Genomic DNA, 27,615 nt, shown 5'->3' with positions numbered 1-27,615 from the left:
TGAATAACCAGCGACTTATTGATTCAGTTATTTTCACATTTTCTCTTTTAAATATGCAGGTTTTACCTATCCTTTGATTCTTTTTAAAGAAAGGTTATCTAAGTTTAATTTCCTATCGTAAAGAAAACGTCATGGACTTTTGCAGATATCAATTATGTTTGATGTTTTCCAAATATGACGTAAGCATAAATAGTGATATATGTGGGTTCGTAAATTATGTGAGAGAAATTGAATTTCTTTCAAAGAATTTTACAATTGAGTTATAGCTAACCCGTGTTTTTTTTTTATGTATTTCACATTTGTGGACAAGTTAATGTTCTGAAATTACTGAAGGGATTTATTTTCTTTGATTTTGAAATTTTTGAAGAATGAATTTCTTTCAAAGAATTCACAATTGAGTTATAGCTTACACGTGTTTTTTCATGCATTTCACATTTGTGGACAAGTTAACGTTCTTAAATTACTGAAGAGATTTATTTTCTGGATTTCATTGATGTGAGATAATATACATATATGCGTATGTCTTTCAAGGTATCGATTAATAAATAATGCATTACCATAGAAACGATTCAAAGATAGGCCGTCTGTACAATTTCTTTCATTAAGCCTTGGTTCTTAGAACAATGATCACAATACCAATTGCGTCTATAACAATTTTCTTCAAACTGATTTTCCTACTCAAATTGGGTCTTATATGTGAGGCTACAAATCACAGTTACCCAGGTGTTCCCGGGGAAAGATTCCTGGGTCCTATAGTCCGGGTGGTGGGGACGGTGGGTCAGCAGCAGTGTGTCCGGGAATGTCGGAATAGACCGAAGCTGTGCAATGGAGTGAGCTACCGGAAACAACACTTGCTGTGTGAACTGGTATCTGACACAGAGAAAGTGGAGCCAAACTCTGATTATGTTAGATTTGAACTTGACCAAGTAAGATTTAGTTCTTCTAATAACTCTTCTTATTACCTTTTTTACTTCGTTTCTCTTTCAAAACTATTCTGCATGTAATAGATTATTTCAAATAAAAATTCATTTTTTTTATTTCTGTAAAGCTGATGTTATTTAATTGATACACTCTATGTGTAAGAATATAGTATCGAATTTTTATCATTATAGTTTAAAAGCGAATAAATGACATTATTCAATCGTTAAGTTTAAAAGAAGTACACGCTTAGGGAAATGGAAACTTTTGAAACTATATCACTAAAAGTTTAAGTGTTTTCTGTATAATATGATAAGACAGAGCCGTACTGTAAAAAGGGTTGTTAAGCAAACATTATCTAAAACAAGAAGTGCGTTTGTTACAGCTATTGTTAATAAATATTTTTTTTAAAGAAATGGACCAGTCAATGTGCGTCTTGCTCATCAGATGAAAAGTGTGTTACTCTTTCAAGCAGCCAGACATATTGTGTCCAGGGTAATTGTATATGAATAAGGATAAGTGTTGTTGACTCTGACATTTAATAACAGAACCAATTTAATATATATATATATATATATATATATATATATATATATATATATATATATATATATATATATATATATATATAACACAAATTATAGTAAATTAATGTAAGTTAGTGATTTTGGAACAGATCGGCATCCCTCTAATTCATTATAATTAGATAAATTATACTCTTGCATTGTATGAACGTATACTTTATACAAGTTTTATCTTCAGATTATTTCCCTGGCGATTGCACTGCATTACATGATCAAGAATCAGCCCTATTAAGTGGATTATATAGGGTACAACTTCCGGTTATAGGTTACGTAAACGTATTTTGTGAAATGAGTTTGGACAATGGCGGATGGACGGTAAACTAACCTAACTCCTTAAATTTATTTTTTATTTATTTTCATTAAATTTAAATGTCACATTCATTTAAATGTCATTTAAAATGCTTTTAATAATTGATAAACAGTGCATCATTCCAATACAATGTTTTTGAAAAAAAATTATTTAGCCTTTATTCAGACAACTTTTTCTTGTATAGATAATTCCCAATCAGAACATTTTTTTTCATAATTGCAAGAATGAAAAAAGTATTGTTTAGATATCCGTTGACGTGTGATAATTGTCAAAGTTTATGATGTATATAAATATTACCTGAAAATTAACATTGTCATAACATTTTTTTAAGTTAGCAGTGCAAGTATTTTGTTTAATCATCTGAACGTGTAATTTGCGTATAATATCGATTATCACTCGAGTGTCTAGCAATATGATGCTGATAATACTTTAATAATGCTATTATCATTTAGGTGTTTCAAAGACGGCTAGATGGATCAGTAGATTTTTTTCGAAATTGGACAGACTACAAGAAAGGATTTGGAGATCTAAGAAGCGAATTCTGGCTAGGTAGAACATCTTAAATTTTTTTTACTTTACTTGTCTTTTTTTTTTACTTAAAAACAAGTTAATGATTCTCCAAAGGCTAAACTGAACCTTTCTGATTACATTATGGTCTAGCATCTTTCTTAATTTGCTGTTTGGTTCTGTAAACATATACATTTTCGACTCTTTCTTGATATCCATTTCACCAATATCCAACAAACATATGAAATATCATCTTTAAGCAAATAGAAATCATATTCAAATAGAAATGACTTAATTCTTTTACAATTGGTACAACCACCCCCCCCCCCCAAAAAAAAAATATGGCGAGTCTATTAAAAAATACCAAATGAATGACATAGTTAAGACTACTATTTTGATCCTGAAATACACCTAACAATTTATCTACGGTGTGATATATTCTACAAATTGATCTATACGAGGAACACAATTTTGATCATTAAGTATTTCTTCTATGTTTGAATGACCACTAAGGACAATTGATCCCCTGAATCCATACATAGGTGTTTACTGACTATATGATTTTCCTACGTTAACGTTTACATGCACACATTTTACGCATTGTAAACATCTTAATGGCAGGCAATGACATACTACATTATCTGCTGAGTCAGGGAAGGTACATGATGCGGATGGACATGGCAGACTTCGACAACCAGACACGTTACGTCAAGTACAGCTATTTTAACGTAGGGGACGAGACATCAAAGTATTACGTGACCGTATTCGGGCACTCGGGGGACGTTGGTAATAAATTGATGGAGTTCCGTTATTCATTAATTTTCATCAAAATGTTGATTGGTTTTTCAAATGATCCAAATTTCATATTCTTTTACTTACCTATGACGCTGCTTTTAAGATTAATTAATTGTCCTTTTCCGACTTAATGTGTGAATTGTAGATCTGTATGTAGGCAAATTATTTTTATAAAAAGTACACGAAAAATCTTTAAACCATATGAATCAAATAAAACATAATAAGTAAATCACATTTTTTGAATGAAATATAGTACTCAGAATACTAAAGCATTGCTGCATTGTGTATGCTTTTGTCAGTCGTTCGGGATAGGACACACGGGTAGCGAGCAAGGAAAAAATATCTTGATAGCATAGGCGTCGGAACCGGGGGGGGGGGGGGGGGGCTAGGGGGGGCTTAGCCCCTCCACTTTTTTTGCAAATTTATACCTTACCATTAGAAACATAGCATAATAGAGGGTTTAGCCCCCCCCCCCCACACTTTTTCTTGCAGGAAAGAATATTGTTTCTAAATTTACCTTGAAAGATTGAAAAGTTGGATTCAGAAGTATACTACTCCCCCCCCCCCCACCACATGGATTAGGAATTTCATGATTTTGGAGAAAAAAAAATTGGGGTAAATAATCATCTTTTTACGGGAAGTATAGGTATACTCCCCCCCCTCCCCCCCCCCCTACGGATTAGGATTTCCATGATTTTGGGAATTACTTTATTCTCAATATATCAGAGGATTAGTCTAGCCCCCCCCCCCCACTTTCAATTTGCTTCCGACGCCAGTGGGTAGAATGCATTTATTTGTGTAATGCCGTCGCTGTATGATTTTTAATCAACAACATGACTTTGGTCGAATTTAACTTGTTCAAAACGATCTGTATTTTGTTTCGTAGGTGATTGCTTTACGACAGATCGAGGAATTAACCACACGATGTTTTCCACAATATACCAAGACAACGATAAAGTAGATAATAGAACGTGTGCGGTCATATACCAATCAGGCTGGTGGTACAGAAAATGCCAATGTGCCAATCCTAATGGCAAATACCTAGCTGGACGCAACGATGAGTTCGGAGTAGGAATAACTTATGAAGCATGGCGGGGTCCAAATTACTCATTGAAATTCACCCAGTTCATGGTTAAAAAAAGATTCACACAATTTCAAACAATGTCTAGAAAGTAGGAACCAGCAACTTTTTTCAGATTAAATGTTGTGCATTCCTCCGACAACACTTGCCTCCTATTCACGTGTGTGTGACATAATCATTGCATAATTAAAACATTATTATGGTGTCTGGTACAAATGATTAAAACTGTTTTATCATGCTTTATGTTCAAGGGTTTCAAAGGTTGTAGTTCTACCCAATGTATTAGGGAAGCTTTGATTAAAAATGTATTATGCATCAAAAGTACATTAAATAATTACAGGTAGCAATTTCAAGTTTTTCCACTTTATCATTTTTAGACGGGGTCACGTGATCCCGCCTTTTAGTTTACTGTTAGTCAAAGTCTCAAACCGGAAGGCACGCGTAGAACACATGAATTGACTCTACGCGTAAGAAAATAGTGCAGAAAGTTATAATGCATTTCACTAAATATATATAATAAAAAGACACATTAAATATTTTTTAAGTCGTCTGTGTATAAACCAAATTTTATTTAGAAAATAAACAAGTAGTTTTATTGATCAAAATATTCTTGCTCGGGTTCAAATGTGGAATGAGTTACATAACTGAATGCACAGCGCCGTTGACGATTCAGTTGTTGTGCAAGCTCATTATTCAATAGAAGAGGTTGAAGGTTGAATCGAAAGTAAAGTTCCCAAACGCATTGTGCCATTTTTGAAAAGTCGTGAATTTTATTTTAACAATCTTTCGCCTGAATACTACCGAACTTCATGCGCAAGCCGAAGATAAAATCAGGACGGATTATACAAAGATGTCTTACATATTAAAAGATGTCTTACATATTGAATAGGTGTTTCATTGGCTTCCAGTCTACTTGCAGTTTGACTGCTGTTCGTCTCTGAAGGAATTTTGTTCATAGAAAATAAAGACAAGTCTGAATTTGCCTTCTCGTTCGTTGGATCTTTAATTATTTAAACTGGATTTAAATTTTGAAAAATGGACTGTAAGCAAAATCTATATACATTTAGATTATACATTTTGGGTGACCAATACATCAAATAATATAATCAATCTTATCGATTGAAGAACCAAGTTAAATGTTTATGTTCATGTTGTCCGGTTTAGTTGGAATCAGGCTTGGGTTGAATAACATTGTAAACTAATGCATAACATTACCATTTTTCATGAATTAGGGCATTAAATAACCATTACTTCTTTTTCTTGAAGTAATGCCTTACATTACCATTACATGAGTAAAGTTATGCAATACCATTACTTTCTAAGAAGTCAATAAGTTTTAAAAAAGTAACTTAAAAGCTAAATAAAGATTTTTGTAGATGTTTTATAAATAAAACATGCTTAAACATATTGACAGTTTCATGTTCAATATCAGGTTCAAATTCAATGACTTATACAAAATTCCTGTTGCACTTGTAGTGCTCAAAGTAAGGTTGGTCCCGTAACATTTACACGCTAATTGCGGAGTTGCCAATCTGTTATTTATGTCTCTGATTTTCGGAGAATGATTTTTAATGAACGGAGCGGTTGTATCCTAATTCATGTAGGCGATGTTCGAGTTAACACAAAAAGTAGTAAGTGGCGAACGGATTTATTCTGCACGAATCGCTGCAAGAAAATCGTGTTAGATAAGTCGGTCTACAAAATCAAAATGGCGACCGTGACAAACCTTTTTATTGTTAGAGTACTTGGAATCTTATTGTAAAAAGAAATATTTCCAATGTCAGGTGCCTATGTTTGTTATCAGTATACAAATATTAACTTTGTTTGTTAATTCAGCAGTTTGAGAGTATGAGAGGTTTTCATAAACCTTGTATAACGGATACCGTCCGACCAATCGCAACTTCTCCGGCCTTTCCGGCAAGCTCAGAAAAACTCCTCGAATGTATTACCTAGGCGTCCATGACAACCCCCATTTTTATAAAACTTGATAATAAATACAACACATTTCACGATCTGTTGAGATGTGAGCTATACTTCATTAAAGTAAACGATATGCACTAAAATATAACACAGAAGCGACATACAAGACTGTCTAGCCGATACTTATTTTAATGGGAAGCGACTCCATTTTGTATAAAATTCTAACATCCGGTGATGTTAATACATTCGAGGTGTTTTTCCGAGCTTGCCGGAAAGGCCCGAGAAGTTGCGATTGACCGTCCGACTTGTGGATATTCTCTTGGATCACAAAATTGAATAAATCTAATTATTAAAATTATCTTCCTTGATATAGTTGTTTTGATGTTTCCGGTTAGTAGTAATTTTTTAAAAAATTCCTTGGGGTCTTTTTTTTTTTTTTTTTTTATAAAATACCGTTGTGTCAATTTTCTACAATTATGAAGGCCGAGAAAGAGTAAAATTCAGTAAAAGTACAAAGTATCAGGCAATTGCAAAAAAGCCGAATTAACATAGATTGAAGTTACTAATTCAAAATCATAATTTTTGGAAGCATATTCGAGGAAATCAAGTACAATTACAAATTCAAACTTTTAAGACCCCGTCTTTCAGTACTCTCAGTACTTTAATTTAAATTGTGTTTAGATTTGATTTGATTAAATCGAAAGAATGCTTTCCTTTTGTTAAAGAGACAGTATGGCGCATCTCATTAAGTATTTCACTACCGAGACGTATACTTTTTAAGACACTACGTCACAAGATGGCGATTTAAATGTTTTGTTAAACCGTTTGTATCAATTGATTCAGAAGTATATAGTCATAGCTCAGTTGTTAAAGTATCAGGGCTTGTGAAACGCAGGTCATGAGTTCGAATCCGACTGGGGCTTTTGTTTATGTTTACTGAATGAAATTTTTGAAAATATCATTTATCTGAAATTGCACATTTTTTCGCCTCTTTGACATATATATTTCTTGTCCATCCTGCTTTCTATTATAATCAAGTAATTTTCTTTTGATTTAAGAAACTATTTCAAGGTGTAGTGATGCACTTTAAAACCGACTTGAAACTGTTTCGATCGGGTTCGGTATTATTGTACTATTCATAAATATATTACTCTTTCATAAAACTACAAATTCCCATCAAAGCAGTTTAATTATTTCATTAAAAATAGTAATTATTTATGGTGCATAATAATATACATCGCACCCTGTTACGGGGTTCGCCTTTTATACTAACGCATGCGTATTTAATATAAACAAAACACACGCATGGAAGATTATCCTGGAAATGTTCTTGATTGAATTATGTCTTCAACTATATTTTCTACTCTCCCAGGTAAAAATGTTCAAATTCTCTCAAATAACCAGAATTATTATTTTATAGGTATGTAATTTGTCTTTTCTCTCTCTTTTTTAAAATTTCATCACAGAAGTTGCCACAATCTAAATTCATTTTTGTAAGTGAGGCCCCTTGAGAGGTTAGAAGTATTTGACACAGTTATGTCTGTTCATGTTAAAATGAACTGAAATTTGTAAACCATTAAAAATATATTGAGAAAGTAATGAAGTGTTCCGTTTATATTAGAGAGTCCTTTTTACCTCGTATTCCACGAAGACCTTATACGTAGTCAGGCGAAGATCTTGTAGTTTTCAGAACGTATCAATTACTGTCAATCAAAATATACATGCTACAAATAAACGATATCAGATTAATTTGGTTTGTACGATTCTGCATTTTGCAGAAGCTCTTAATTACATTAATTAGGTATATGAAAGGAATTTTCATGTACTTAAACTGTCACAATCAACGTCATTTCTTATTTTCTAACGATAAAGTAAAACACACATGCTTTCAGTCTCTTTAATTCAAGAAGAAAGGAATCTTAAATATACGATAAAAGTAATGTAGATATGCGAGTACTTAATTTTGCGACTGAATAGTTTTGCATCTAATCGCAAGAAAATGAAATCGCGACGCCAATTTTTTTTTTATCATGGTTCCATTTTGTTTACTGTCAGAAAAAGAAATCGCAATAATCGCAAGTTTTCAAAGAACTTGCGTATAAATATGGTTAATCAGTCCAAAACTAGCGCACGTTTTTGTGCGCATTGAATACACATTTTTTTCAATGGGTGGCCAGGTCGTCCATCCAATTGTTTTACAGACCGGGAGCTACAGTCTTGTAGCTATGCTATGGTATGCTATCTATGAAATCTATGAAATTATGTTTACAGAACCTATTTGTGCAGCGATTAAGTGATCTAATATTTCAAATACTTATATAGGCTAGCAGTGTACATGTACTGGTTAAGATTATTTAAAGCTAGCATTGATTAAAAGTCCGTGCAAAAGAATTAAACAATAAGTATTTATAATTGATGAGATTTTATTTTTTTTTATACCCGCACTTTCTAAAGAAAGTTTGGGTATATTGTTGTTACCCTGTTCCGTCCGTCCGTCCGTCCGTCCGTCCGTCCGTCCGTCTGTCACGTTTTACTTTCTCAAACTGCTCTTACATCTTATAAACCAGCAAACTGAACTCTTGGAGTTTGATTTGAGGTATCATGTTGCTTTGTAAAAAGGTTTCAAAAATTCTCTGTTAGTCCTGGGGGTCAAATAATTGGTAATAAATGACGTTTTTTCACAAAAAACCTTCTTCCTCGAACTCCTCCTATATTTTCAACAGTAGACAAATCATCTTTTGGAATAATTATGTTTTAGGGTATCCTATAGATGCGCAATAAGGTTTCGGAATTTTCAATTTTTTCCTGGGGGTCATTTAATGGCTTAAAAATGACGTGTTTTTTTTTTTTTTTTTACAAAAAAACTGGTTTCAAAAACGTCATTTTTTTTGGCAGTAGCCAAATGATCTTTTAGAATATGATTGGGGGTGCCATATTGAGGCGTGATCAGGTTCCAGAATTTTTTTTTTTATTAAGGGGATCAGTGGGCAACAAAAAATGACGTTTTTTGGCAAAAAAAATATGGTTCCCAGAACTCCTCTTACAACTTTTGGAGTAGCTACGTCATCTCTTGGGATATAATTGGGGCTGTCCTATAGATGTGCAATAAGGTTTAAAAAATTTAAATTTCATCCAGGGAGTCAAATAGTAGCAAAAAATTGACGTTTATCACTAAAAAAAACAAACATTGATCCAAGAGCTCCTCTTCTGATTTAATGGATAGACAATCATACATGTATCTTGGGATATGATAGGGACTGTTCCATAGATGTGCAGTAGATTTTCAAAATTTAAATTTCATCCAGGGAGTCAAAAAGTAGCAGAAAATTGACGTTTATCACTTCAAAAAAACATAGATCCTAGAACTCCTTTTATGATTTAATGGATAGACACATCATATCTTGGGATATGATAGGAACTGTTCCATAGATGTGCATTACGGTTTTGAAAAATTAAATTTAACCCTGAGGCCCATTACCTACCGGTACATACTTTTTGATGCCCTTTAAGGATCAAGAATATATATGGTTAAGGGGTGGGGATCTCAACCGTTTTAGAGATATTCGTGCACTTCCTGTTCAAGGGGGGTCATGACCACCCCCGGGGCCCATGACCTACATACCGTTTGATGCCCCTTGACACAAGGAACAAGAATATATATGGTTTAAGGGTGGGGATCTCAACTGTTTTGAAGATATTAAGGGACTTGCTGTTTGAGGGGGTCAGGACCACCCACAGGGCCCATGACCTACATAACATTTGATGCCCTTTGACATCAGAAACATGAATATATATGGTTTAGGGGTCATGATTATAACAGTTTCTGAGATATATGTTAATTTCAAATTCCTGGGGGGTGGGGATGACCCCAGGGGTCAGATCTAATAAACCCTATATATTGCCAGTAACAGCCAATATATGATTATGAAAACCCTATATTATTATCTTTGTCCACTTTCAAGTTACGATTTACAATAGAGTCTACGATTCTTCCTACAAGGTTCAATGTTAGACCCCACACCCTTTTGACACCCCCCTCCCCCGAAAAGTGGTTGTCTAACCCAAAATGAGAAAAATCAAACCAGGGTGCACAACTAGATATGCAGGCCCATCATATCCTAGAGTTTTGTACAATTCTGTTCAGCCATCTCTGAGAAACAAGTTCAGAGCAGGAAAGAAGAAAAAGAAGATGAAGAATAATAATACATGTATTAAGGTAACTCCATAATCGTAAAATTCTCTGATGAAAGTTGAAAAACCGAACTGATTACAACTTAATAGACTTAAATTTCATCAATTGTTAGAAAAGATATATATGTTATCACACTTTTTGAGATGCCAGATAATCATAAACTAAAGCATATTTTAGCATTTGAAAACCGTATTTTTTGGTTAAAAATAAAAATTTTGTAGGCAGAAATTTGTTTATCTTGTTTAATTTTATTGTCAACTTTATCAGAAAACTAAAACTACAAAAATATTTTAAAATTAATCGTTGGGATAAGAAAAACTATGGCATTTATACATACAACTGATAGAAAAGTCAGAAAAAGAGTTATTTCCCCTTAGCATCGATAAAATGTATAAAATATTGGAAATTTAGGATAAAATTAAGCTGCAAAACTATCTTGAACTTTACAGTATTTCTAGTTACATCCATGTGATTACATTCACATAAAATAAAAAAAAACTATCTTGCACAAATTTTATAGAACTCAAAGTTTTGCAAAAAAGTATGACATCACAGAACACTGGATCTACTTTAAGAACCGTACAAAAACAACAAGTCTCCAAATTTCATTCGGAAGACTTAATAATAAAGATTAAATAGAGATAGGATCATCAGACATCAATAATTTAAAGATAATTGACAATTTCTGATTCCTAGGGGGTCAGGATGACCCCTCAGGGTCATTACTTACATGCCATAATGATCTGATGCGCCTGCATGACCTAAGGAGGAATAATATCTTTGGATAAAGATGGGGATCTCAATGGTTTTTATGATATTTAATAATTTCAGGAAGAGCACTTGGGATCATGTCATACATACCATCTTAAATGCCTTGAACAAAGAAACAATAATATAATATGTACATGATATATGATTCAATTTAAGAACCCAGATATAGATCAATCATCTGTTTTGTAATACTTCCTATGTATATATACATGTACATGTATTAGTTTGTGTTTTGTTCTATACTATTCATGTTCATGACTGTAGTATGGCTTAGTCTTATTTTAAATTACATTAAAAAATTGTCAAATATATGACTTGGAACCCCCACTCCCAAAGAAACTCAAATATAAACTGTCCCCCCCTCCCCCCCCCCCCCCTTGTCGAATGATCTATTAAAATCAAAATATAATTTGGGTGTCTAAAAACTTTTATAAACTGGTAAATAAAGTTATTCTTAAAAAAAATTATATTACACCTTGCATAATTGACAATTAAATGATCTATTGAGATATGATCAGAGGTCATATTTCTACCTTGGGATCAATAAGAAGTATTCATTGACAAGTTAAAATTAATAACAATAAATGATTCAAATTATAAATGTTTATACTCCACATTCACCCCTCCCCCCCCCCCCCAATCTAACCTGGTTATAAAGATTCAGTCTTCTTATTACATTCTTACATGTGTACAGTAGCAAATTTTAAATCATTTCTTGATTGCTTTTTCTCTCGTAATTCACATTAACATTTTGAAAATTGCTTAATTCAATTTTTAAGATTTATAAACAAAATGTTATATGCATCACTTCCATGTGTATTCGCCTATTTGGGGCAATTGTAAAGTCTCCTAAACAAAGCAGTGACATCATTAGGCTAGGATTTACCCACATGGATCAAACACTACTGTATAACATATGAATAAGATAAAATACATTATTATTTCTAGTTCTAAAATGTCAGGGTGTCTCCAAGGGGGCATAATCTACATACAATTTTACGCGCAATGACACAAAGAGCAAAAATAAATTATATGGTTTAGGGATGAGGATCTCAGATCTCAGAAGTTAACAAAATATACAGTGTATCATATCATTTTCTATTTCATAAAGGGAGGGGGGAGGGGTTAAAGACAACACCTGGGGGTCATTAATGTACTTAACACCATTTGATGCATCATAATGACATTAGAAGATATTTTGTATTTTCCTGTTTCGTGGGGTCAGAACAGTCCCATAAGGTCATGACCTACATTGTATTTGATGCATTATAATACATTAAGAAAGAAATACTCCTTCCTTCCTATTATAACTCATATAAAAATGATAAGTGTCTACACCTACTTGTGTAATACACAAATTTAATAAGAAATTGTTTATACAGGGTCATTATGGGGTCAATTCAATAGTGCATGCAGTCTGACAAATGAAAAAAATAACTTTTGCAACTAAAATGACAAAAACTTTACAAATGCGATAGGATAGGTAACGATGATAAGCTTATTTAAATATTAAAAGATGATGATACAGTATGCTGTCAAAGGGAGATAACATTTAGAAAGTGAAAGTAGAACTTGTATATGTATGCTGGCATCTCATTATATTGTGCTACTGCTACTACATCTATTATGCTTACCTAAATTGGTCAACATCATAATGATAATCCAATTAAAACACAATAATGAATTCCTTTAGCTGATCTTATCTAATCCTTTTCTGCATACGGAAAACACAGACATGTATGTATGGGTGTTGCTAAAACGCGGAACGGAAAACGGAACGGAATGGAAAATATCATCACATTTATCGCTTAAAAAGGGTATAGACTGGCCAGAAATGATTTACTTTGTATCTTTTATTTATATCTAATGAATGATTATCAACATGTTGTTATCTTATTAATATTCATATGAATGTCTATCAATTATAGCATTGTATTCATTCGACTTTAGTTGAGTACGGAAACGGAAAAATCAAATGCATACGAATTGTGAAACATTAACATGATTAAACGAGCAAATTAGCTATAACTTTTTACTTATTTTTCTTATATGGTATTACTGGCATATCAGCGTAACGTACGCAGTTAGTGAAAGCGTTTTATGCGTGTTTTGAGTATTTTTATATTTCAAATATGATGAACATGTATATACTTACATCAAAATTGAATTTTCGGTGTTCTAGACGATCTTTTATCATACAGACGATACAGTATCATTGAGATGGAAGAAAAAAAACCCTTAGGACTGACGACATTAAAAATTAAGATACAGTAAACATTAAAATACCCGGTAATTTGTGAAACTAGTAATTTGTGAAACTAGTATTTTTAGCAATGCAATTTTGTTTACGTTTGTATTACTAAGCAGTTGTTTATTCCAGCAGCTATATACATATGATCCGAATAGAGAGCTCTAGGCGTTACCTGGTTTGATTTTCCGATTATATATTGAGACTATAGTCTGTCGATCCCAAAATATTCATGCAGCACATTTGGACGATTTATAATGGAAAATGTTGACATCTTTTCTCCATTTGGAAGTCACTCAGAAGACCTTGCACAATTTTTCAACACTATCATCCGGGTCTGTTGAAATGCAAAACCCCGTAGACTTCTTTATTTTTAGCCGTGTATTTACACCAGCTGATAAGCTAGAGAGGACGTTTTAAAGAAAGATTAATGAGAATGTTTAATGCTTCTAAAAGAGAATTGCTTGAACCCTGAGGTATATATAAATATACAGCAAAAAGTGAATCAAGGATATTTTGGGACAGAATATAGTGGTCAATGCATATACTGTTAATTTTGAGGAAATAAATATTCTTGAATAAATAGTCTAATATTGCTAATCTTTCAAAAAAAATTAAAAAGGTACATAAAGTATATCGTTTTTAGCATGATTAACAAATCTATGAGGTAAATAACATTAGATAAGATTTTCCGTTTTCCCTTCCGTTCCGCTTTCCGTTCCGTTTTCCGTTCCGCGATTTAGCAACACCCATGTATATATACACGTGAACCCATCTAATCGAAGAGCTGGGTAAAACTAGTACCTGCTAATGAGACATGCAGACCTGTGTTGTGTACGTAACTTCAGACAAAGATCATTCATTTGTAACATGCATGTATTTTTATGACCTATTCTTCAAATCCACTTGCACTATTTTATCAGGTAAATAACAGCTTTAAGGTGGTGCAGGACACCTGCATATTGTGATGTACATGTATACTTTCTATTGAGATAAACAATAAAAATTAAGTATATTAAATATTGATAAATTATTTTCCCCCCAAATAATGTTACCTAACATTGAAGCGCAATGGGTTTGAGCGTTTACATGTCTGTTAGAGCATTGGGGTCCAAGGTGTATTTTTGGTAATTTTACAATTGATATAAATGAACTTTCATTGGGAGGGGGGGGGGGGGGGTCTGGACCCCTCACTCCCACCCCTTCTCTAAATCTGTGCACACGATGATGTTCATGTAGGCACACAGAAGCAAATCTAAAACCGGCAACGGGGAGGGGGCATAATTTAATTTTTAATTTTGTTTGTAATAATTATGTAGACCATTATACTTTCCATGACATAAAATGTTAAGATTATTGGTTAACTGAAAATTCACTGCAAACAGTTCTACCCCAAAGTATACAATATGCAGAAGTATACGCTAATTTTCAGAACTCTCGAGATCCATGCAAAGCTTGCGAAGATGATTATTATCATTATATGGATATAAACTAATTTAGAACGTGGTGAACTCGGTGTATCTTTTAAAGACTGGCGCGAATTGTCTCTCTAAGAGCGAAACGTCCCAATCTTACTTAGCTTGCTGCGCATTTTCATAAACCGGACCGGGGGAGCAATTGCAGCAAAAACACTACCGCTTTGCTTAAAAATGCGCCTTTTCATTTAAACGACTTGATTGAATTCACGTTTGTTATAAATTGTACATCATTTTTTTTCTCATTAAAATATGACTGAGTTTACCGGGACAACTACTGCAATGATTTTATTATACATAATACTTAGCATAATCATCATTTAAAAGTATACACAAAATTTGATATAAACTCGGACCAAGAACCTTTAACAACCCAATGATATGATCGATTAACGGATGTTCTTGTATGAGGACTGTAATCGCAAAAAATCGAGGTTCTGTTTTCGCACCCTTGCTGCTCTAAGACACAGAGGATGCGGCAACAGTCTCATTCCTATAACGACTGCTTAATTTTAATCAGATATCACAATCAGTGGCCCTTTCCAAAAATCTCAGAGATGTTTATACACAGAATTGCTGAAGAACTAAAGCAACAACAAAATAACATTTTTATTTGTCTGCAGTTTATTGACGTCTTTGCTATAAGAATTTATTTTAACATTTTATCAAACATAATTATAATGAAAAAAACTGTAAATGCAAAAAAAGAAAATAGTAAAAAAAAAAACCCAAAATGATTGTCATTTTCAATTTTTCTAATTCTTTTTTAAATACTCTATTGATTATATTGTTAAAAATAATTGCTCTTATTGGCTTTATTTTTCGACTTTCTAACCAATTAGCAATAAATTATATTATTCTACATTTGTAGCATAAAACGTGATATGAACACCAGAAATGTTATAAATTTTCATAAGCTATACATAGGCTAGTCAAAATACAAGGCTTGTCGATAATCCATTTGGATAGAACTGTGTACTATCTTAGTTATACAAACATATGCTTAGTCACGCTAATCGATGACCAAAGAAAGATTGCATGATGATTCTTTTGATATAATGTATCAAAAACATGGAGTAATTGTTAATGCAAAACTAGAATAAAATGATTGTTAATTTTGAATTCTCACCATTTCATTTCAATATTACTCTATCAATTAAAGCAATCAAATCTATAAATTCGTTGATAGCTTTTCAAACAACTAATACCCCCAATTACAAACAGCTTGATTTATATTTTTGTTTTTTAAAATAAAAATATCTACATCGAATCAAAATATATATCACCTATTCATTGGACAAATTCAAAAATCTGCAAAAAAATTAAAGTTTGTTGGCTTCAAAAAAAGTAAGAACAAATGATATATTCATTCAGCAGCAGTGTATAAGTGCGGCAACAAAGATACAATCAGCGTATCTCACAATAACAAGAAATTTATATTTAACTAGACAAAAGTCAAAAACTCCCGTCTTGGAAAATACCAAATGCTATGTAGGGGCTACTGTACATCCAATTATATCATGATCAGAAGTATTTCATTTGCTTTATTTGGATAATTATCAGTTCCCATTTCTATCAACTCATAAATATTATCTATTTTTTTGAATGCCATGTTCATAGCTAGCTCTAGGTCTTTTTAAAAACTTCTTGCCTTTCTTAAGTAATGAATACTATTTAAATGATCTAACTAACATGCAGTTGTCAATGGTTCGTTTGTTCTAGTTGGTAGATTGGCAACAACACCCGCTTTTGTCAACTTAATGAGGATATCAACATCTCTTCTATAAAATGCTATTGTAAGTGGGGTTCCAAATCTATTACTTATATTGACATCAGCCTCACTTTTTATTAGTTCTTCGACAATACATAAATCCCCATTATTGCATGCAGTTGTCAGAGGCGTTCTATTCCCATCGCTTAAATTTACATCAGCCCCCGATTTTATCAACATTTTTAAAAAATGAATGTTTCCAATCGCACATGCAACTGTTAGAGGAGTTTTCTTTCCGTCGCTTAAATTAACATCAGCCCCTGACTTAATTAACATTTTTACATCATACAATTCCCCCCTTTCACATGCAATCGTCAGAGGTGTCCCATTTCCATCCAATAAATTCACGTCAGCCCCAGCCTTTATCAACTCCTTCACAAATCCTTTCTTTTTTATTCCACAAGCAATTGTCAAAGGTGTTTTATTTCCATCATTAAGGTTGACATCAGCCCCCGCCTTTATCAATTCTTTTACAATACCCAAATCCCTTCCTACACATGCAGCTGTTAAAGGAGTTCTATCCATAGACTTATGATTAACATCGGCTCCAAAGTTCAACAACTCTTTCAATATATGCACATGTCCCATAAAACATGCATCTGTCAGACCCCCATCAGTATTCACATCAGCTCCATTTTTAACCAACTCTTTAACAAGATCTAAACTACCTTTAGCACATGCAATTCTAAGGGGCGTTCTATCTCCATCGCTTTGTTTGACATTAGCTCCCGCTTTTATCACTTCTTTAACTACATCGATGTCTTCTACTTCACATGCAACTGTTAGAGGTGTTTTATTTCTTTCGCCCTTATTGACATCAGCCCCTGCTTTTATCAGTTCTTGTACAATACCTAGTTCTTTGTTTTCACAGCCAGCTATTAGAGGTGTTATTGTTCCATCGCTCAAATTGACATCAGCTCCTGCTTTCAATAACTCTTCTGCTACACTTGATTGTTTGCTATTACACGCAGCTGTTAATGGAGTTTTGTTTGCATACCTTATGTTAATATCAGCCCTTGCTTTTATCAATTCTTTGCTTATACACAAATATCCTTTTTCACAGGCAATGGTGAGAGGATTCATGTTTTGAACATTTAGATTGACATCAGCTCCTGCTTTTATCAACTCGACTACTATTTCCAGATGTTCGTTTTCACATGCTGTTAAAAGTGGAGTGATGTCTCCACTATGTAAATTGACATCAGCCCCAGAGGTGATCAATTCTTTAACCACATCCACATGGCCAATTAAACATGCAGCTCTTAATGGTGTTATAAGTTCTTCAGTTTGGTTGACATCGGATCCTTCTTTAATGAAATCTTTAACGACGCTCAAATACCCTTTATAGCATGAAGTCGAGAGTGATAATTCTTGGCCAGGCTTAAGATTGGCTTCAGACCCTGCTTTAATTAGCATTTCGACTATATCATACTTTTTATTCGACCAAGCAACTGAAATTGGATCTGTCTTTAGTGGATCACAACGTTTATTTGATTGTTTAACATCAGCTCCTGCTTTTATTAGCACTTCAACAACATCCGAATGTCCCATTTTACATGCTGATGTCAGTGCTGATGGGGATTTAGCCGCTGCACTTCCATACTGTTGTTTATGTAAGTTGACAATAGCCCCTGTTTTTATTAACAATTCAACTACCTTTACATGTCCCATTTCACATGCAAATGTTAGCGGTGTATATATATGAAAAAGTAATTGTTTGTGTAAATTGACATCAGCACCTGCTTTTATCAACATATCAACTATATTCAAATGTCCTTGATAACATGCAGCCATTAGAGGTGTTTGTAAGTCGCCACAATTTACATCAGCCCCAGCCTTTATTAACATTTCAACTATGCTAGCATGTCCTTTTGTACATGAAGAAATCAGAGATGTGTCCATCACATATCTATTATTAAAAGGGACCAGGTATTTTAACAGCTCATCTGTCATGTTGAGATATCCTAAACTACATGCGATTTCTAAAGGATTATCACGCATACTAAAAACAGTTTTGAAATCTTCCTCAGCCAGGCATTTTAATAACACTTTCAAAGTGTCCATATCTATCTCCACTAAAACAGCCAAGACAAAGCAGTCGATTTTTGTCGTTATCTGAAGTGTCACAGTCAATAACGCTTTCATTAGTCATGCAATAATCGTCATCAGAATCATAGCTATCCATGGTTGAAGGTCGTTGACCTTTAAAAAAGGGATTTTGAAAAAGAATGTCGGTCTTGCCATTTTCTTTTACTAATTGTTCTGTAATGTATTGTAGGATTTGATGGTGCCCATGATATATCACCCAGCTAATGGCATTTACGCGCGTGTAAACAGCGTAATTTACTTCTATTTCATTGAATAATAAGCCAATTTTGTCGCAAATAAAAAGTTGACTTTTTTCATGTTTCTTTTTCACATACCTATAATCGTGTATTTTGAGGTTTTCGAAAAATATAGAATATAGTTCTGAATACGACTTCGTTTTCATCAATTTCATAAACGCTTGAAGTACAGATTGCATTTTCAAAGCTTCATTTCCAAAAACATTGAAAATTTCTTTCTTCTCTACGTCATTAAACAAACGCTCACCTAACATTTGCAACAGAGTGTCATCTGTCAATCTAATAGATAAATCGATCACATTTGTTTCAGCTTTCGGTTTATGTTGTTGGTCATCTTTAGGCATTATTTTACTTTCACCTTCCATTTTATGAGCATCGAATGTGTTTACTTTGATGTAATTGGCTATATAGTCACTGCTCATATACTCCAACATAAGCTTTCCACACCGATGACCAAAATGATAAGCAACGATTTCGAACATGGAGTCATGAATAAAGGTAAACTCACTTTCACATTTCTTTGTGTAAGTTCCCTCCATTTCTGACAAAGCATCAATGAACTCGAAGCTCTCTGTGTTTGTCTTTACTTTACATTCCTTTAGGAATCTGCATTTCTTTTCACTAATTATGTTTCCAGTGTAAGTACTATTGCCACTCTCTAAAATTTCTTCTGACAATTTGTTTTGATTTGCCATCAGTAAAACTAATGAGGCATACTGTAATTTGTACAAGGTTTTCATACCATTAAGTTCATTCAATATGCAGGGAATTGGCAGTATAAAGAACTTCGGACAATAAATGCTATACCTAGTTGAAAACAATTTGCACAACAAAGGAAACATATGTGATGATGATGCCAGATCTTCTTGTGACAAAATATTTGTATCCAACTGATATTTAGTCATCAGATCGCGTTTGTCCTGATCATTTAGCGCAAGTTCATTACCATGTAACAATACGACATTATCTTCATTGAACAGAAAACTTTCTGCAAGAGTTTCGTGTTTATATACTGTCTCTCGGCATGTCATAAGGACCTTGGTTTTTGACATGGTAGGGTTTACCAAAGTATCTTCATACCTGCTTAACAAACTGAACGCTGCGTTGTCTAACCCAAACTTGCCTAGCACATCATCAATGACAAACACTTGTGGATTGTAGGGATCACAGTAAGTTTCTATGTCTTTGATGTCTTTTATATTCAAGATTTCGTACCCTTTGTTTTGCAGCTTTAGCGCTATGTGACGTGCTGTAGCCGTCTTTCCTGAGCCCGGAACGCCAACAAACGTCACATAGGACTGGGCTCTAACTTTATCCAGCATTGAAGGGAAGCTGTGAGTTTCTAAAAACACTTTTTCATTTTCTTTCCATTCGGAAATATCTAGAAAAAACGAAAGAGAGAGAGAGATTAGACTAGTATATATATCGTTTTTGTTAAGTTTGCCAATATTTTTGTTAGGAGAGCTCTTTTAATATTGTTGAACAACGTCAGCAAAACTGATTACAATCTTGGAAGCGTAATTAATTTTATCGCTGTTATTACTAAAAAGGAAATTATATCAAGGTTTGCACTGGACCATGACATAAATGCATGGAACATTTTAGCAATATTGTCTTATATTGTATTTATTGTGGAATTCAACTAAAATGTTTCCTTTTGACCACACTCTTCTGATTATCTTAACATCGTAATTGATCTTTTAAATAAAAGGCACAATCATATGGTTTGAAAAGTTATGTTAAGGCATATCGTGTTTTGGAATGGAACACTCTAAGTTTTACAATGCCTAACTTTCGAAACTCGAACAGAAGGAATAAGAAATGTTTTTAAAGGATGGCACATACATGTTAATATGCCAGTTCTTTTAAAAAGGTTCAACATCGCTAGTTCAAAACATTACTTAAAAATATTTGATCGTTTCGTTTTTCTCTATAATCACCACACAACAATCCTGCACTTTATAAAGGAAAGAGTTGATGATGAACAGATGCTTTATATCCAAACTAACTCCGACAAATAGCGTTCTGCATATATGTTGTTTTAACAAGGCCAGCACAAAGGTTCTATACATCTTATACAAACCAAATATATTTACGCGCATGGGTTACATTGTGTAATAATTTCAAAAGCTTAAACCATTAATATGTGTTTTGCCTTACTTTTGATTGCAAATGGAACTCTTGCATTTTCCAAAACTTCGATTTTCTCTGAAAAGAAGAATAAACATATGTTTTACAAAACCCCTCAAAGAGGGAAATTATACTGTTAAAACGAGTATTTCATTAGAACAGAGTGTATATACGAAAGCAAACAATATTCTTCCAAAGACAGCATTTACAGTAATCAGATTTAGGATAAAGAACTGATTTAAAAAAAAAGTGCCTTCCAGTTAAATTCAGATGTTACATAAAGATACATCGATAATGATAAATCAATCATTGTCCATGATAAGAACAGCTATAAAAACATGTTGGTCATCCAAATATATTCAAAGAAAAGTTTGATTTCAAATCAAATATTGATATGCCTATTGAAGTGCTTAAGCAGATTTGATGAAATTATCAATAATTTTATTCGAAATTATTAAGAACATTACACTATATTTAGATTCTACTATGTTTTTCCATTAAATTCTGTGATGTTTAAATGCCTCTAAATGCAACACCTATTCACTGCGTATGAATTGACAAGTAATTTACATAAGTAAACAATGATTTCTATGTTATCGGTGAAAAAATATATTTTTTAAATGTTGTCAAAACACCATGTTTTACAGTTATTCAACAAAAAAGTTGATTCTCAAACAATGATTTCTATGTCATCGGTGACAAAATATATTTTTTAAATGTTGTCAAAACACCATGTTTTACAGTTATTCAACAAAAAAGTTGATTTGATTATTAAAAACAAAATTTTAAGAGTTATTTTTCATGGATTATATTTTCATGCTCGTCAATCTCATCTCATCAGTCTGTTAGATAACCAGTTTAAACCGGTTTAATAAAACAGCTGTTCTTGTTGTTACTAATTTACTCCCTCCGTTATATGCAATTTATATCAATTTTAATTAAGTAAATGATTGATTTCATCAGTAAGGGAATGTAAATATAAGCATTAAATGGTTTATTGTTGACGTCGTCGTGTCAAAAACTGCCGTCAGGTGAGCAGACAAATTGAATAATGCGCTACAACGCGCATTATTCAATTTGTCTTCTCACCTGACGGCAGTTATTGACACGACGACGTCAAAAATAAATCATTCAATGCTATAGTATAAAACATTTACTGAACTTTATATACATTACAAAACACCGCGTTGGTTTCCAGAATATAAAAATATTTAATTCCTACGTTCGAGATTTTCAACAGTTTCTTGTAGTTTTTCAACAACCAACAATTTGTCGATGAAGTTCTGATCTACTTTAGGGTCCATAGAACACGACTTGAGCCGTGTCACAGCGTCCTGGTGATCAGTGGAACTTCCAATGTTCGACTCTAATTCCTTCACAATCACAAAAAGGTCATTCCATTGGTTTATGAAATCAGGATCTGGGAGAGAAAAACTCGCTACATGTCCGTAATAATCGTTTCTGATCAAACGAATGCGCTCTATGTTTGCTGACACACTCCTGTCTGTTGGACTTGGTTTATTTCCCCATTTTAGTCTATGTTCAGGGATTGAACAAATGTTACGTAAAAGAAAGTAGAGCAACGTGGTGTCAAAATGTGAAAAGTTCCCGCCATAAACGATATGTTGTTGTGTTTTGCTTATTGGAGGCTTCTTGTGTCTTGGGAGATTGGCAAGAAAAGTCTTAAGATTTTGTGACAAGGTAGCTGGAGGCATTTCTTTTTTCAGAACAGCGCGTAATACATCAGTGCAGGGACCAAGGATAATCCGGGCTATACGAGCAAGGTTGGTGGTCTCCGAGGTAGAATCGTAATTTGATGTAGCCATATCGATCTTAAAAGGCACACTTTACTGCAATAAAATAACACCTAATTTAAAATGAATAATTTCAAAAAAAATCTAATATGACATATTAACTCTGGTATAAAGAGATAAGATCTACAAACTAGTGCAAAGGAAATGTACTTCGATGCAGCCTCGTGTATCTGATGTGGCTCTTTTTTTACGATAATTGAAGGCCAAGAAGTAAAGTACGACTGTGGTTTCGTAAAAGCAATATGAGCTGCAATTTTCATTACGAATATTTTTAACGAAAAAGTTATTTTCTACTAAAATGAAAAAAATTTCATTATTTTTAAATTTCTTTTCGCTATTTTTTTTGTGAAAAGGGCCGTTAAGGAGCTTTAATCGGAGCGAAATAGAATTATTGTCGTCCTTTACAAAAATTGATTCAATTGCTATATGTTCCTTAGAAGAGTTATCATTCCTTTGACAAAAATTAATGATTTTTTCCAACCTTATTTATTATAAAAGTTTAAGATACATGCAGTCTTAGCATACTAGCAGGTTTTTACAGCAAAAAGAATTCTAAAAAATACAGCTCATATTGCTTTAATAAATATAGTCAAATTAAAACAATTTGTACTATTTGATATTAACCAAATAATTTCCAGCAACTGATTAGTGTCTGCTAAATATCTCTGTCTCTCTGTCTCCCTCCCCCCTCTCTCTCTCTCTCTCTCTCTCTCTCTCTCTCTCTCTCTCTCGTTCTCTCTCCGTCTTTTTTTCATTTGCCCCCAAAAATAATGATTTCTTATTGATGTAACATAGTGATTAATTATGTCGTATATAAACAAAACAGTCACCATAAGTCACAGTACCCAAATTACAAATACTAGTATCTGGGCTCACTTGATGAGTATTGGAACCGTTTTCATAAAATAGCAATATATCAGAGTCTAAATAGACGCATACAAACATTATTAATGAATTAACTGAGTTTTTAATTGTGTTAATGCATATTGTAAGCATAAACAAAAGTAGAAGGGTCAAATATCTAACATCTCAACTTAAATTGACTGTTGTACACTTTGTTAACAAATTCATGTTACAATTTCTATTCGATCTTTCTCCCCTTGATAGAGGGATCTCTAATAATAGAATGGCCTATTAATGTAAACTATATGTTGTTTGCCGCTCATCAACTTTGTCTCGCAAACTTGAGGTATTCAGAATGTATCAAATAGCAAGATTACCTCGTAATGTTTTTAAATATTCGATGTAGACTTACAATGACAAAATGACACGCTGTGTATTATACTCTCTCTTTTAAGTTTAAGGTAACTCCGTACCGATAAAATCATGGGTTCAAAGTTAAAAACTTAACTTTTTTTTAACTTATTGGACTTGAATTTCATCAAAAAATAAATAAAATATATATGTATCCATACTATTTAAGATGTAAGGTAATAAAAACCAAAGGCTAAAATTGTCATCTGATAATCACACATTCTTTTGTTTAAAAACTAAATATAAGTGGATGGATACTTGTTTGTCTATTTAAATTTTATTGCTTACTTTGCCAGAAAACTAAAATTAATTAAAAAAAAGAAAAAAATTGTTTACATTAGAAAAATTAATGCATTTAGATATATCACTTAGAGAAAAGTAGAAAAGAGTTATTTCCCTTTGTCATTATTGAATTATGTCGAATATAAGGATGAAAAATGCTTATTAAATATCTCCAAGTAAACAATGATTTGAGTTTTTGATGTGCACCTATCATAACATAGAAATTACAAATCTACTTGCAAGAATTTTAATGAATTTATGGTTTATGTAAAATGTATGACGTCACAGGAGGGTGGATTTACTTTAAACTACACTTTTGCGCAGAAAAAACGTTTTATCTGTTGCTAAGTCAACATCCAGTATACCGTGGTTTGTAGTTATAGCCTGGCCATTGCTTATCCAATGAGCCCAGATTAAAAGAAATATATATTTAATTCTTTTCATTAAAAATTAATTCATTTAGTAAAATAACAAGTATTGGCCACAAGAGTTTTATTTTAATCATTAGGTTAAAAGTGAAATGAAGAGACGACGTGCTAAAACGTTTTTAGTAATGTGTGAACACGGCCTTTGCCATATTTTATGTCTGGAAAATACCAAAGGTTAAGACAAACAGTGGAATACATGTACATGTATGTTATAAGTTTTTTAAACGTAACTTGCAAAGTGAAAATAAGAATTCGTAATGTTTTTACCGATACACAAACAATTGTAACAGAGACATAAAATATAAAAAAAAATATTTGGAAAACTTGACTATCACTCAAATAGATTTTAAAAACTGTAATAGTAAAACTTGAACTTAATAACAAAATAACGATAGTTGTTATTTTGCCTCATAGTAGTTGTCCAGTACGAATAATATTGATTTCATGTTTTAAAAAAAGCAATCTGAGTACGATTATTTCTTTTTCCTGGTGCTTTTGTAATTCACGGTAGTTATTCTCATTTTACCGTGCTTCAACTAAAAAAGAAAAACCAAGTGTTTTTGTTCACAAATTACAGACCACATCGACCGGAAGTATTCCATGTAAAGAAAAAGCCCTACAATCATATAGCGTTATGACTCAGGGTTCTCAAATATCATAGACTGTCGCATAGCGCGCTCTCGTCAAGCCGTGTTTACAAGTCGCTAGTGTTAAGGTTGAGTGATTTTGAATCGGCCTCTAATATCGAAAACAGTCTCTGTCTATTCAAATTCTATTTTTTTCTTCTTGTCGACATTTTGTGTTAAAATTATGACAACAACATATTAAACTGATAAAAAAGATTAAATTATCTTAAAAATAACTAAAACCTTTCTCGAGATAAATAACGATTCTAATAAAACAACCGCTTACCCCAAACGAGTACGAGTATAACATGATGACAAGTGATAATATAAAAGAATAAAGTAAGAGATTGTCGTAATGTCTATAACGATTATTTTATAAATCCGATTTTTGTAGCTGCAAAATATTTAGTAATGTCAAATTAAAAATTCGATAGGAGACATACACCCGAAATGCAAATACAGTTATTTAAAACAACAAAGCTTGAGAACTTTCATGGTACATGTACTATGTTAGACAGTTCTAATGTCCACAGTAAACAAATTGTCACACAAGAAAACAACAATAATGTAAATTGTTAATCAATTTGACAAATTTCGTTTTGGCATTTTACCTTAATTCCAGATCCAATGATTTAAGACACGCATTGTGCACATCCACCTGCACCGATCCAATGAAATGATTGTTATAAGGTCTAGTGAACAAGAAAAGTCTTGGTTTACGTATTATGTAATAGTGAAGTTGTATGATGTGGAAGGTCATTAAAGCAATCAAAACAATTATGCGCGTTTTCAATGATTAAAAAATTAAATTTTAATAATATGAACCCTGCGAGTTGTTGCAATCTAATAATTTTTAGTGTTGTGAACACATTATTTTTTTAGATGATAAAGATTTAAGAAAAACAGTAAAAATGTTGCAGTTAACATCATATGTTTATTATTTAATATCAGCAATAACATTGTTTAAAAATAACTTCACAATATCACTTACAGAAAAGCGTAACTGAACATGACCCTCAGTGGGTCGTCGCTGACAAATGTCTCAGCGCTTTGCGTTAATGTAAAGATCTGCGGATATGTTATATTCACGAAGCTATCTTAGGACTATGGTGCATCGTTAGTATGTCTTAGGATAGAGCTTAATCCTGATTCTGTTTTCGAAGATCTCATCAATTCAGGAACCGCCATAACTTTGTCCTAAGTTTAGGACATCACTTACGTTGTCCTTAGACTGTCCTAAGGTTGTAAAATCTCTTTTACAGGATATTGGACTGTTGTGAAGTTTTTTTTTATGACCAGCAAAATAAAGCAATTTTTTATTTTATTCTAGCATTTATTACAAACCTCAATTTTTGTTTCATCCATGGGGAGGCATAGTAATTAAATCTATCATGTATGTTTATCTTAACATAATCTTGAGGAGAGGGACACCCCCCCCCCCCCCATTTTTGATATCTACTCTTAGTTTGTGACATTCATTGTTCTGAATACTAGTTTTGACGAAAAGTTATTCAATGTCCTTGGCATAAAAGTAAATCGGCATTGTATTCTGTAAGTCATGTGTGATCATTCTCAATTTTTATCACTTCATTCTGGGGAAAAAAATCTAATAAATTAATTAGTAATGTTGAAAAAACTGTATTGGTATATAATTACTTTTTTCTCATGCACAGTAACGGTTTGCACACGTGTTGTTAAAAATTATTTGCTTAAAAACTAATCCTGTCGTGGTACATTTTCTTTACACAATAGCATTTATTTGAATTTTTTAAAAAGTTGTTATTGCTCACTGATATATTTAAGTTAACTTCTAGTGAGAGAATCAATATTTGTCAACATGGAAACACTAGGCTTTGTAACTGCATTGACAGATTTTAAATTATTTTCCTCTTGTTCTATCTGTCTCACTTCTCTCAGCAGTGAATAAAACTCTTTAACTGATTCATACTTATGTCTGGTAGCATTTCTTAATTGAGCGCTTCTCAATCCAGACCAGAACTTTGACCTTAACATTGCGTCTTTAGCACTAGAGTCAATGTGACCTAATCTTACAGCTTTTGATATACATTGTTCCAATCTAGAACCATAGGTAACAATTGTCTCACCTTCTTTCTGATGATCTGCATAGAAATTCTGCATAATATTTTCAGGTGTGCAGACATTC

The 27,615-nt window shown here is 32.8% G+C and overlaps 3 protein-coding genes across 3 annotated transcripts in view; 2 read left to right on the top strand and 1 right to left on the bottom strand.

Annotated features, from left to right (window-relative positions):
* Positions 1-27,615, top strand: part of LOC105332968 (uncharacterized) — a 172,347-nt gene that overhangs the window by 56,807 nt on the left and 87,925 nt on the right. The window lies entirely within an intron of this gene.
* LOC117685878 (ficolin-2-like) lies at positions 441-4,508 on the top strand. The gene is made up of 6 exons (XM_066080716.1): positions 441-926; positions 1,332-1,413; positions 1,681-1,817; positions 2,265-2,361; positions 2,941-3,105; positions 4,001-4,508. The coding sequence occupies exons 1-6, from the start codon at positions 624-626 to the stop codon at positions 4,288-4,290; spliced, it is 1,074 nt and encodes a 357-aa protein (XP_065936788.1). The 5' UTR covers positions 441-623; the 3' UTR covers positions 4,291-4,508.
* LOC105346878 (uncharacterized) lies at positions 18,522-26,145 on the bottom strand. Its single transcript, XM_034451443.2, has 4 exons — positions 26,063-26,145; positions 22,270-22,897; positions 21,078-21,125; positions 18,522-20,298 (listed from the first exon to the last, which is right to left on the bottom strand). The coding sequence occupies exons 2-4, from the start codon at positions 22,871-22,873 to the stop codon at positions 18,599-18,601; spliced, it is 2,352 nt and encodes a 783-aa protein (XP_034307334.2). The 5' UTR covers positions 22,874-22,897; positions 26,063-26,145; the 3' UTR covers positions 18,522-18,598.

The sequence above is a fragment of the Magallana gigas genome, chromosome 4, assembly GCF_963853765.1.
Source record: "Magallana gigas chromosome 4, xbMagGiga1.1, whole genome shotgun sequence".
Lineage (NCBI taxonomy): Eukaryota > Metazoa > Mollusca > Bivalvia > Ostreida > Ostreidae > Magallana > Magallana gigas.
The sequence above is the reverse complement of the archived record's forward strand: the minus strand, read 5'-3'. Positions and strand labels throughout refer to the sequence as shown.

Bases quoted from the DNA above. Each gene is read 5' to 3' on its own strand.
- LOC117685878 (XM_066080716.1), top strand. From the start codon at position 624: ATGATCACAATACCAATTGCGTCTATAACAATTTTCTTCAAACTGATT. The intron at 927-1,331 runs GTAAGATTTAGT...TTTTTTTTAAAG, and splicing joins TTAGATTTGAACTTGACCAA to AAATGGACCAGTCAATGTGC. The intron at 1,818-2,264 runs GTAAACTAACCT...ATTATCATTTAG, and splicing joins TGGACAATGGCGGATGGACG to GTGTTTCAAAGACGGCTAGA.
- LOC105346878 (XM_034451443.2), bottom strand. From the start codon at position 22,873: ATGGCTACATCAAATTACGATTCTACCTCGGAGACCACCAACCTTGCT. The intron at 21,126-22,269 runs GTAGGAATTAAA...TCTTCTTTTCAG, and splicing joins AACTGTTGAAAATCTCGAAC to AGAAAATCGAAGTTTTGGAA. The intron at 20,299-21,077 runs GTAAGGCAAAAC...CGTTTTTTCTAG, and splicing joins AGTTCCATTTGCAATCAAAA to ATATTTCCGAATGGAAAGAA.